General features: G+C 38.0%; 1 protein-coding gene across 1 annotated transcript; it reads left to right on the top strand.

Moving 5' to 3' along the window:
* Positions 1-1,391: 1,391 nt before the first annotated feature.
* LOC137724461 (uncharacterized) lies at positions 1,392-2,342 on the top strand. The gene has a single exon (XM_068463205.1). The coding sequence runs from the start codon at positions 1,392-1,394 to the stop codon at positions 2,340-2,342; it is 951 nt and encodes a 316-aa protein (XP_068319306.1).
* Positions 2,343-11,511: the final 9,169 nt, after the last annotated feature.

The following is an 11,511-nucleotide window of genomic DNA, read 5'->3' as shown; positions in this document are numbered from 1 at the left end:
CTTGGAACTTGCCACTTCAGACTTGTACTTCTTATCCAGAGACTCCCACAGTTCTTTCGCTGTCTTATATGATGAATAAACATCATACAGAGAGTCATCTAGAGCATTCAGAATGTAGTTCCTGCATAGAAATTCACTGTGAGTCCAGGCTTCTATAGCCTGCAGAATTTCGACAGGAATATCTCCCTCTTCTGGTGCTTTGGGGGACTCAGAAGTAATCACATGACTCAAGTTCAGAGTTGTTAAGTAAAACAACATCTTCTGTTGCCAACGTTTGAAATCAACTCCCTTGAACTTCTCAGGTTTCTCAACGTGTTGCTTGACGACACCAACATTTGATTGATCCATCAAATTTCTGTCTTAGATTGTTAGAACCAATCAAACGTCAAGTGTATATTATATAACAATTTGCACAGTTTTATTTCAAATGTAAAAACTCAACGACAAACACAATATATTAGAACATAAACACTTAATGAGATTATATATAAAAACACAAATCACTGACTTGTTTCTTGCAGATAGAGGCTTGCAGAAGCAATCTCCTAAGACAGAAATTCGTCCCTACACCAGTGCAACAGTCCTTGGACGTCTATCTTGCAGGATACAACTATCTAATCCAAGTTCTTGCACTCGAACTTGGATTCTTGGCGAATTGGTTGTGTGGTTCTCAGTGAAATATGGAGGAATGAATCTAGAAAAATTGATTCTTGTTTCTGATTTTATTGCCATATATATAATGGCATAATTTGAACTTCTCCAACCGTTTTGGCTTATCAGTTTTTTAAAAAAGAAAACCGAAAGCAACTGTTCAATCAATTTAAAAACTGAACGTAACTGTTCAATCAGTTTTATCCTTTTGGAAGCAACTGTCCCATCTTTGACATTTAATATATACACCCAAACCCTCCTACTCTAAGGCCCAAGGTCCATGGCGTTGACCCAATTCAATTCAAACTATAAGTGAGTGAACTCACTTATATAGAGTTGTTGTAAAAGGTGTATGGGCAATGTGGGACTGGCAGTCCCACATAACACAGGTTTCCAACAATACCCCACATTTTCTATTCAAACTCTAGCAATATATATATATATGTGTACAGACACACGCATGCAATCACTGCCCCAGTTTTCCCGATTAAGCAAAATACAACCTACATGTATTTTGATATAGGCTTCTTCTGCCATCTAAATCTAGAAATTGACGTTAAAACGTATCCAGAAGTACTCGCTTCCTTCGACGACTCTTTCGCCCAAACAGTTGCAGATCATCACAAAAAAATGCGTCTCTCTCTCTCTCTTCTCACCCTCCTCCTCCACCAAACCATCCAATCAAAACTAAATATTTAAATAAATATAACCCCATTTTACATCTTCATCATCTTCACCAAATGGCACAATCAACAACAAACAACCAACACACGAAGCTCCCACCAAAACCCACCTCCAAATCGACGACTGCCCCCGCAAAACAGCCGCGAGTCTGCTTCTCTGTCGCAGCCTACGCCAAGTCCGTCGTAAACCACCTCCACTCCTCACCCCACACAATCCCAATCGAACAAGGCCTGACCGACGAAGAGCTCGCCTCCCTCGAAGCCGCCTTCGACTTCACCTTCCCCCCTGACCTCCGTGCCATCCTCAAGGAAGGCCTCCCCGTGGACCCCGCCTTCCCCAACTGGCGCTCCTTCTCCCACCAACAACTCCGGATCATCCTCAGCCTCCCATCCCGCAGCCTTATCAGACAAGTCTCCAACGGAACCCTCTGGTGCAAGTCGTGGGGTCCGAAGCCCTCACCACACCATCGTCATAGTGATGTGGACGTGGCAAACCAGCTGTTGAAGAGAGCACCGGTTCTCGTTCCAATATACCGGAACTGTTATGTGCCTTCCAGGCCGACCGTGGCGGGGAATCCTGTTTTGTACATTGACGCGGAGAGGGTTAGGGTTTTGAGCTGTGACATCACTCGGTTTTTTCGCCAAGAGTTTGGGTTCATGCACGTGCCTGTGTGGGCCCCCAAGGTGGCCCGGAGGATCGAATTTTGGAGCGATGTGGCGGCGCGTGAGGAGAGGCGCGGGTGGTGGAGTAGTTATAAGTTGGCGGAATGTTTGGAGGAGGTGTTTTGGAGGCTGAGGGAGGGCGGGTGGGAAGAGGAAGAGGTTAGGGAGATGATGATGATGGATGGCTATGGTGGGAAGATGAGAAGTGGGCCCTACGCGATGGGAGATGGCAATGACGAGGCGGGAGTGGGGTGGCACGTGAAGGTGCTGTCTATGGTTTTGTTGCGTGGGGGTTGGACCAAAGAGGATGTGATAGACTCCCTTGGTCTTGGGGGAACAGAATGAGTAACATGCTATGCGCTTCTTCATAATTAGAACCCTCATTTGCAGAGGTGAAGCCAGGATTTATTGGGAGGAGGGGCGAACTTAAAAGAGTGCAAGGTTGACAAGAATCATTTTGGAGATAATATCTACGAATTGCTTCACGATAATTAGGTGGATAATCAAACATTCGACGTCTATGTCCAGGGTCTGCAGGAAGGTTAGCCAATATTTCATCCAACTCAGTGGCCTCACTTTGTTGTGAACTACTCAGAATATTCGAATGAGGACTTGTTGGAATATTTGAAGGAGGAGGAGGACTATTCGAAATATTTGAAGGAGAAGGACTACCCGAAATGTTTGAAGAATGATTTAAGCATTGTTTCTTATAGTATCGTTCCATTACGTAACTGTAAAATGAAAAGAAAAAAAAATTCTTAGACTCTTAACCTTAGAGTAGACTATACTAATATGCATAATAACTAATCCAACCATCAATTCAATTAATCAATACCAATAAGCATACAAATTATTCAATAAATAAATATTCAATTCAACTAATCATATGAATAATTGTATACATTATGTAATAATTCAATTAATCAATCAATAATCAAGAATTCAAATTTTAATTTTCACCCTAAAAAATAATTTCATAATTTCATATCAATAATCATAGAATTATATCAATAATCAATAACCAATAACCATATTAATGTATTACCATATGATTCTATACCAATTAAACAAAATTCGTATTAAATAATTAATTAAGGTTAGAGATAATAAATTTAGGGATTCAAAATTCGTATTAAATTGGCCTGGGTGTTTGAGCACAGTGTTCTTCCTGTTTTACCCTCGCTCATTCTATGTTATTACAAGTCTGCCACATTCCTTTTGACACGTGGGATCGCACTCCCCTTCATCCTCACTTCTTCCCTCCTTTTCGACTACCTTTCCAGTCAAAACCTTCTACTCAAAGGGCATACAAAAACAACTGCCCTCTCTTTCCTTGGACGAAGACGAAGGAAAACGCCACCCACCACCCATCATTCTGCTCTTCCTCCACTCCAACCTTCGGCGGAATTCCCCTGTGTTTCCTCGATTCTAAGGAGAGCAGTAGCAGCAAAATCAGTCGGTTTTCTGGCGAGGGGAGGGGCTAAACCACCGCTCCAATCTCGTTTTCCAGCGAGGGGAGTGGCAGCCACCACTCCTCGCCCTCACGTGGCTTCGCCACTGCTCATTTGTACCATCGTCGTTCGTAAATTAGTCCATTACCGCATTTACAAGTAACATATTTTTCTTGCAAAAATTTCATAATTAGAACCTTTAACTTTTTAGACTTTATTTTAAGATCATTCTTACAAAAAGTCATTCGACTTAGAGTTCGTTTAGTCATCCAAATTTATGAAATAAATCAACGGTGTATGTACTAAGTAAGATATTCATAGTGTACCGTTCATTTATTTAATACATTTGGGTAAAAAATAATTTCTTATTAGAATAATATTTTGCAAGTATGATCTTCAAATGAACATTATTAAATTGAATGGTTCAAGTTTTAAAATTTCTACGTTGAAATTTTTTTTTTTTTTTTTTTTCATGTGAGAGGATAAGTTTCACTACTAGGAATAACATCTTGGGCGACAAAGGGGAAACTGTTGCGCAAAGGGAAAAACCGTCATCGGAAACATTTGGTGGCGAAGACTCCGTCGCGCAAAGCTCGTGACGTCAGGCATTGTGGGAAGGAGAAAATGTCTTCATCGCGCGAAATTAAGATTGTGCGACAGAAGTCGTGGTCGTTGCGCGTGTTGAGCGACGAAACTAGGTTTCGACCCCCAAACTCTTACGTGACGGTGGCATAGATTCGACCCTCAAAGTTTTGTGCGACAGAGGTTGTTGTTCGACCCATAAACCTTTGCATAATAGATCTAGAGGTCGTCGCAGTCAAATTTTAAAATTAGTTTTTTAAGTAATCTATTATTTATTTGTAAATTAGTTTTATAAATATTTTTTTTTTCATTTATGTAAAAGTAAATTTAATGAAAATAAATATAGAAAATGTAAAGAAGAATATTGAATTGAAAAATTATTGTAAATGTATATACAATGGAAAAAAAGTATTTTTAAATTCTAAAACAATTTAAAACAAAACTAAAAAAAGAAGTCGACATCACAATCGCCAGCTGGTGGTGTTGTTGTTGTGTCATGGGGCTGGGAGGTCGTAGCTGTTGCGATGGGGGGCTGGGAGGATATAGCTATTGTGGCGGGAGGCTGGGAGGTCATTTCTGGAGGTAGTTCAACGTCGGGGAATTGAATGTTAGAGATTAGAAGTGCACGACGTATTTGGTTCATGAAATTGTTTTGGGCCGCAATTTGCTCATTCAGGGTTGTATCAACAATGATTGGACATCTAAATTCCCTTCCCTACTAATTTCTCATAATTCAAAACCCAAAAAATAAAAAATAAAAAAAATTTCCCAACTTGTAAATCTGTAATTCGAACACTAATTCAAAAACCCTACACTATGAGCAACTATGATTCCCAATTCTAACCCTAAATCCCTAACCCAGGATTCCCAATTCCAACCCTAAATCCCTAACCCAGGCTTCCCAATTCCAACCCTAAATACCTAAATGTTGAAACTAAAACAATTGAAGACCAAAATTTAGAAAATTGCACTTATAAATAATTGAATTTAGGAGATGAATTAAGGGAGATTGGGTCCTTACCTAGTAAAGTTACGTGCGGTGTGGCATCATAGTGATGTGGTTTCGAACTGGAGAGTGACAGAGAGATAGAGAAACTGAGGGAGTGCGAGAGAGGGAGAGAGGGAGACACTGAGATTGAGTCTGAGATAGAGAGAGATAGAGTTCGAATTACAAATGAGAGAGAGAGAGATGAGCTTGGGTCTGAGATTGACTGAATGGAGAGAGATAGAGATAGGAGCTTAGGTCTGAGAGGAGTTCGAATTAGAAACGAGAGAAAGGAGCTTGAGTTTGAGACAAATATTTGAGCGAAATGAATTGAAGGCGCCGACTTACAAACACGCCTAATTTTGGAAAAAAAAAAATCAAATTTTTTACATGTTTGTGCGACGAAGATGTTTTATCATTTGTCGCGTAACCAGTTTTTTTTAAAAAAATTGAATTTTTTAATATTTGCTCGACAACTATTTATAAAACTCGTCACACATAACTGTAAATTTAACTTATTTTTTGGTTTAAATAAAAAAATAATTTTTTTTTAAATTTAATTTTGTTATAATTTTTAAAGGAAACTTTTGTTTGTATACAACATTTTTAAATACCATTCAATACATTTAATTAATATGCATCACAATTTTTCATTAATCCTCGTCTGAACTAGAATAAAGATCATCACTATCGTTAGATTCAGACTCCTATTCCTCCTCATCTGTAAACACACCAACATCGTCGTTCAAGCGCTCGGGTGCATTGTAGCGCGGTAGATCCCCGAGGTCAATTGTAATGGAATCGATCGGTATTTTGATTTCAAGACCTCCAGCTACCTGACAAAGTTCTTGTACAATAGTCATATCCCGCAGTGTATCTGCACCAAGTGCCGTTGAAGTCTCCAATTGTTGGTCAGCAACATCACCATAATTGTCATCTGTAGCAGGATCTTGGTCTGCAATATCATACACTCCTCTGTGCTCAATCTTCTAAACGAATTTCCATCCCCTCCCGGCCTTAGGGTCATTTATATAGAAAATTTGTTTAGCCATCGTTGCCAAAATGTATAGATCATCATTATACCAACATCTATTAGTGTTAACCGATAGCAAACCACCGTCTCGCTTAACACCTCCAACCCAACGTGCGTTTGTATCAAACCAGCGACACTTAAAGAGGATAACTTGACACTGGTCTTTGTAAAGTAATTGCACAACATTTGTGCATTTTCCATAGAAATCAATGTCTGCAATGTCGCCCGCACTCGGTACATGTACCCCACTATTTTGCGTACAAAGCTTGTCATCGCGATCAGCTACCAAAAACTTGATGCCATTTACATGACAACCGGAGTACAATTTTGCGCTTAGGGACCCAATCGCCAAGCTATACAATTCTTCACTGTAAGTGGCGAATTAATTTCCTTCAATTTCTTCACCTAAATAAAAGAATAAAAAGATGTCGTGTTAGTTTAACATTTAAAATTATGCAAAAAATCCAAACACGAACAACATACAGTTTCACGAAACCATAAAGGAAACAATTCACGATGCTTTTGGCATATAAATGTGAAGGATGTTCCCGCTTCATCAAATCTCCATGCTCATTTAGGTACGTAATTGTCTCGTCACAATTGTTAAGTACAAACCAATATGCTACCTCCATGTCCTTTTTGTCACACGCCTCCCCTCTTATTGGTTCGCCAAATGGTCGTGCAATTTGAGAAAAACATAAATTTTTTTCACTTCTCACACCACTGTCATTATTGCGCTGTTGTCGGTTGAACGTATTCTCAACGTCTTGTAGGTACATTGAACAAAATGTAAGGGACTCAAAGCCAACCCATGCCTCCACGATTGATCATTTGAGCTTTGCCCTATTTCGTACACTCTTTTTTAATTCACCCAGTAGTCTGCATCTATAAAGAAATTGTCATATAAAATTAGTGTATTTATACATACATCACGAACTAAAGTATTTATGACAATTATATATCTTTCAATCGGATACATCCATCGATAGTTGACGGGTGCGCTAGAAATGCCTCATCCGGCAAGTGAATCATCACATGGATCATGCTTGTGAAGAAAGCTGGAGGAAATATTTGTTCAAACTTGCATAGCACTTCAATAATATCGTCGCACAACTCTTTAACATCGGACTTCAGCAAAATTTTTGCAATTAATTGAGAAAAATATCTCGCCAACAACATAATCGACTTCACCACGTCTTCAAGAAAGAGATGTCGAATTCCCACTGAGAGAAGGCGTTGAAGTATGACATGACAATCATGACTCTTGAGGCCGGAAAATTTGCCTCCATCCATGTTTGCGCAATGGCCGATGTTTGAAGCATACCCATCTGGAAACTTTATAGAAGATAGAAACTGCAAAAACTTTTTCCTCTTGTCTAGTTTCATCGAAAACGATGTGAGCTTCTTTCTGGCTATGTCTCCGTCCCTCGTCATCCATAAACCTGTCCTAATGCCCATTTTTTTCAGATCGATCCGAGCTTTTATTGTGTCCTTTGTTTTTCCCTCAATGTCCATTATAGTTCCGACCAGTGTATCAAACACATTTTTCTCAACATGCATTACATTGATCTTGTGTCTCAATTTTAATTTGGACCAGTATGAAAGCTCGAACAACCTCGTCTTGTGTGTTTAGTTTAGATATGTGTCTGGTCTTGTCCTAGTTACGAACTTGCCCAACAGAGCAAAATCCAACCAATTCACTTGAGCCAAAATTTCATCGCCAAACCATTCTCTGGGTCTTGGCCGAAGCTATATGCCGTTGAAGAAGGCTATTGCGTTCTGATGCCACTTGTGGTCCCACGGCAACCACCTACGATGCCCTAGTTAACAAACTTTTCCTACGTGCCAACTAGACGTCGTGACCTCTTTGCAAACTGGGCATGCGTAGTAGCCCTTAGTGCTCTACCCAGACATTATAGTGTACGCAGGAAAATCGTTTATAGTCCACATCACGGCTGCTCTCAAAGTGAACATCTTCTTGGTAGATTTATCGTACGTGGGAACACCGTTTTCCCATAATTCTTTTAGTTCATCGATCAACGGTTGTAAATACACATCAATATATGTGCTCGAATCTTCGGTTATTAACAACGTCATCATCATAATTTCTTTTTCCATGCACTTCCAAGGCGGCAAATTATACGGAATTGAGAAGATTGGCCAAGTGCTATGGTATTGGTTTAGAACCTTGAACAGATTAAACCCGTCCGTCGTAAGTCCCAATCTAACGTTCCGGGGCTCACGTGCAAATTCGAGGTACAGCCGATCAAACTCTTTCCAAGCCTTTCCATTTGCAGGATGTCTCATAACATCGTCATCCACCCGTTTGTCCTTATGCCACCTCATGTCACTTGCAGTGTGCGTCGACATATACAATCATTGCAACCTGGGCTTTAATGGGAGATAACGCATAATGTTTTGTGGAATCTTCGTTCTGAGATGTCATTTTAAACTGCGACTCATTACATATAGGGCATTTATCCAATGCTTTATTCTCTTTGTAGAATAAAATGTAATTATTTTTACATGTGTGAATTTTTTCATATCCCAATCCAAGTCTACTCAGCACCTTCTTTGCATTTTTATGATATTTAGGAATGCAATTGTCCATTGGAAGCATCCTTTTGAAAACCCTAAAAAAGTAATCAAAACGCTGGTTCGACATACGAAACTTTGTTTTTCTATGCATCAACTCAACAATGGCTATGAGCATCGAAAATCCTTCGCAACTGGGGTATAAGTCTTGCTTAGCACTTTTTAATAGTTTTGCATATTTTTCGAATGCTTCACTGTCCATGATGGGAGGGACGCCATCATCTACTTCCACGTTCATATTCGAACTAGCGGTTGGAAAAGCATCATTGATAATGTCCATAATTTGATCATTTGGATCCACAACAGAGTCAACTGTATCCACTGCTCAGGTAATGTCAAAGGATGAAACATATTGTATTTGTTCTCCATGATGATTCCACATAGTATAGGCTTCTATCATCCCATTTCTCACTAAATGGTATTGAACAATTTCAAAATATTCAATCATTAAGTTGTTACACTTTCTATAAGGACATCGAATTTGAGTTGAATCGAGGTTGTTTGCAATTGCAAAATTGATGAACTAATTTATTCCATCCAAATATTCATCAACACATCTATTAGGATTATGTATCCACTGTTTGTCCATTTCACTTGCAAACAAATTTTTTTTACAAGGGTTACAACAACTTCAATTATGACATGCCACCTTATGCCTCTGGTATGGGTCCTATCTTATTCGAGAATGCACAGTTATGTGCTGTAATTTACGGTTCCAGCACATTAGAGTTCGAGCATGGGAAAAATTCGGCATCATCTTCATGCAGTTTTTCAAGTGCACGACGTAGATACAAAAAACTACGAAGCACCCGAAGAACGCAAAGAGATGTTACCACATATCCCACGCTCAAACTCTAATGCGTAAACCGCAAACTACAACATGTAAATGTGCAATCTCAAACTGTCCAAAAATTTGGGACAATTCAAGAATTAATTGGACCGCAGTCATGCTTTTGCATCCATTCGCAAAATCCAACTACTTCTCAAACGAGAAACTAAGCTCATATGAACATTGCAAACCATTTTTTGTACATCCATACAAAAATGGTTGCATACAAATACATAAACTCACAACATCTATAAACTACATATAACACAATTTAAATGAATGGAAATTAATTAGATAACTTAGTTAAGAAAAATGATACCTCAAACTGTTCGAAATTGCACCAGGGGAAGGCAGCTGCTGCAAATGTTTTGCAGCTTCTGCCTTCCTGCAATCTAGTTAAGTCCAGTAAAGTAAAAAACTTTTGTACGACGCAACCATCGTCGCACAAACCCTTAGGCTTCAACATTTTTGGCGCCATTAGACTACGATTTCCTGGGATTTTTTAACCCATTGCACGACGAACAACAGTTCGTTACGCTTTTTTTTTTCTTTTCTTTTTGTTTTTGTTGGGGGTGGGGGGTGGGGGGTGGGGGACATTGACGTGGCCATCAACTTTTTGCACGCCTTTGACTTTCCGGGGTTTTTAAATCCATTGCGCGACGAAGAATGGTTAGTCTCGTGTGTGCTTTTATTTTATTTTTTATTTTTTGGGATATTGACAACATTGTTTCATTAAGTCTTCAAATTTTTTCAAACCACATACATATTTAATAAATAATTCCATTTTTGCATATTTAATTAATATACTTACTTATTAAAATGCATTAATTCATTCATAATAAACATCAAGTACATATTTAATAAAACAATTTCATATTAAAAAAACTTAAAATTCATATATAATTATTAAATAAGAATAATATTAAAATCATAATTTTTTTTTTTTTTTGCTGTAGTGCTGCAGTGCATCGATTATCATACTTTCACTCCCGGAATCTTGACTTGAACACATTGTTGATAACCTTCATCAGATTTAGGTCATTTTTGTCAATGTCCCAATTGGCCTGTCAGGCAAAAATTAATAAATTAAAATCTCATTATTATATTATATTTAACAAACATACTTATTATTTAACTAATGAAATTAGCACATAGTGCTAACTCATCAATCATGTGCATCTTCAGGTCCTCGAGGATGGCTCTCCAAGACTCCCAATCTGCATCACATTTGGTACGCACCATCGCTCCTACGTCGGACGAAAAGTTGGTGCGCTTATTTGACTTCACAACCCCAATTATTTTGTCTGCAGTGATTCGGTAACAACTCCTCCTATATGTGTGTCGAACCCGTACTGTAGCTCTTTTCTTCTTGTCTATCAACAAAAAATAATTTCATAATACTAAAGCTAAATAAAAACTTTATACAAAATGCAAAAATTTCCACGCAAACATTTTCCAGACTGTTGCCTTTGATGAACATGCATCTTTGTCAGTTATCGTACCAACACTCAAAGAACGAATTGATTATAATCATCAGAATTGTAAAGCATTTTCGAAACGAATTGTGAAGAATAAGGACAACAGAAGCGCATATTTATAGGAAGATTAGGGACTTTGAGCGACAAAATGTTTGACGCGCAAACACATGCAGTAAATAACTTATTGTAATTATAAGGACTTTGAGCGACAAAATGTTTAATTACAAAGAACTTATTGTAATTATAAGGTCTACGCAAACACAGCGACAAAATGTTTATGTAAACTTTATAATTACCAACAAATTTTCAGTTATAATATGTATTCTAAAAATAATTACTACCTTAAATAAATTGATATTATATTCCATTCAATTAATACATTAAATATTAATACCTTAAATAAATTGATATTATATTCCATTCACTTAATACACTAAATCATTAATACCTTAAATAAATTAGTATTATATTCCATTCAATTAATACCTTAAATAAATTGCTATTATACTCCATTCAATTATTTAAATAACCAAACATGAATTAAAACATAATTAAGTCGAA

This window comes from Pyrus communis, chromosome 1, assembly GCF_963583255.1.
Source record: "Pyrus communis chromosome 1, drPyrComm1.1, whole genome shotgun sequence".
Classification (NCBI taxonomy): domain Eukaryota; kingdom Viridiplantae; phylum Streptophyta; class Magnoliopsida; order Rosales; family Rosaceae; genus Pyrus; species Pyrus communis.
Note: the sequence above shows the minus strand (reverse complement) of the source record. Positions and strands in the feature narration are given on the sequence as shown.

Bases quoted from the DNA above. Each gene is read 5' to 3' on its own strand.
- LOC137724461 (XM_068463205.1), top strand. From the start codon at position 1,392: ATGGCACAATCAACAACAAACAACCAACACACGAAGCTCCCACCAAAA.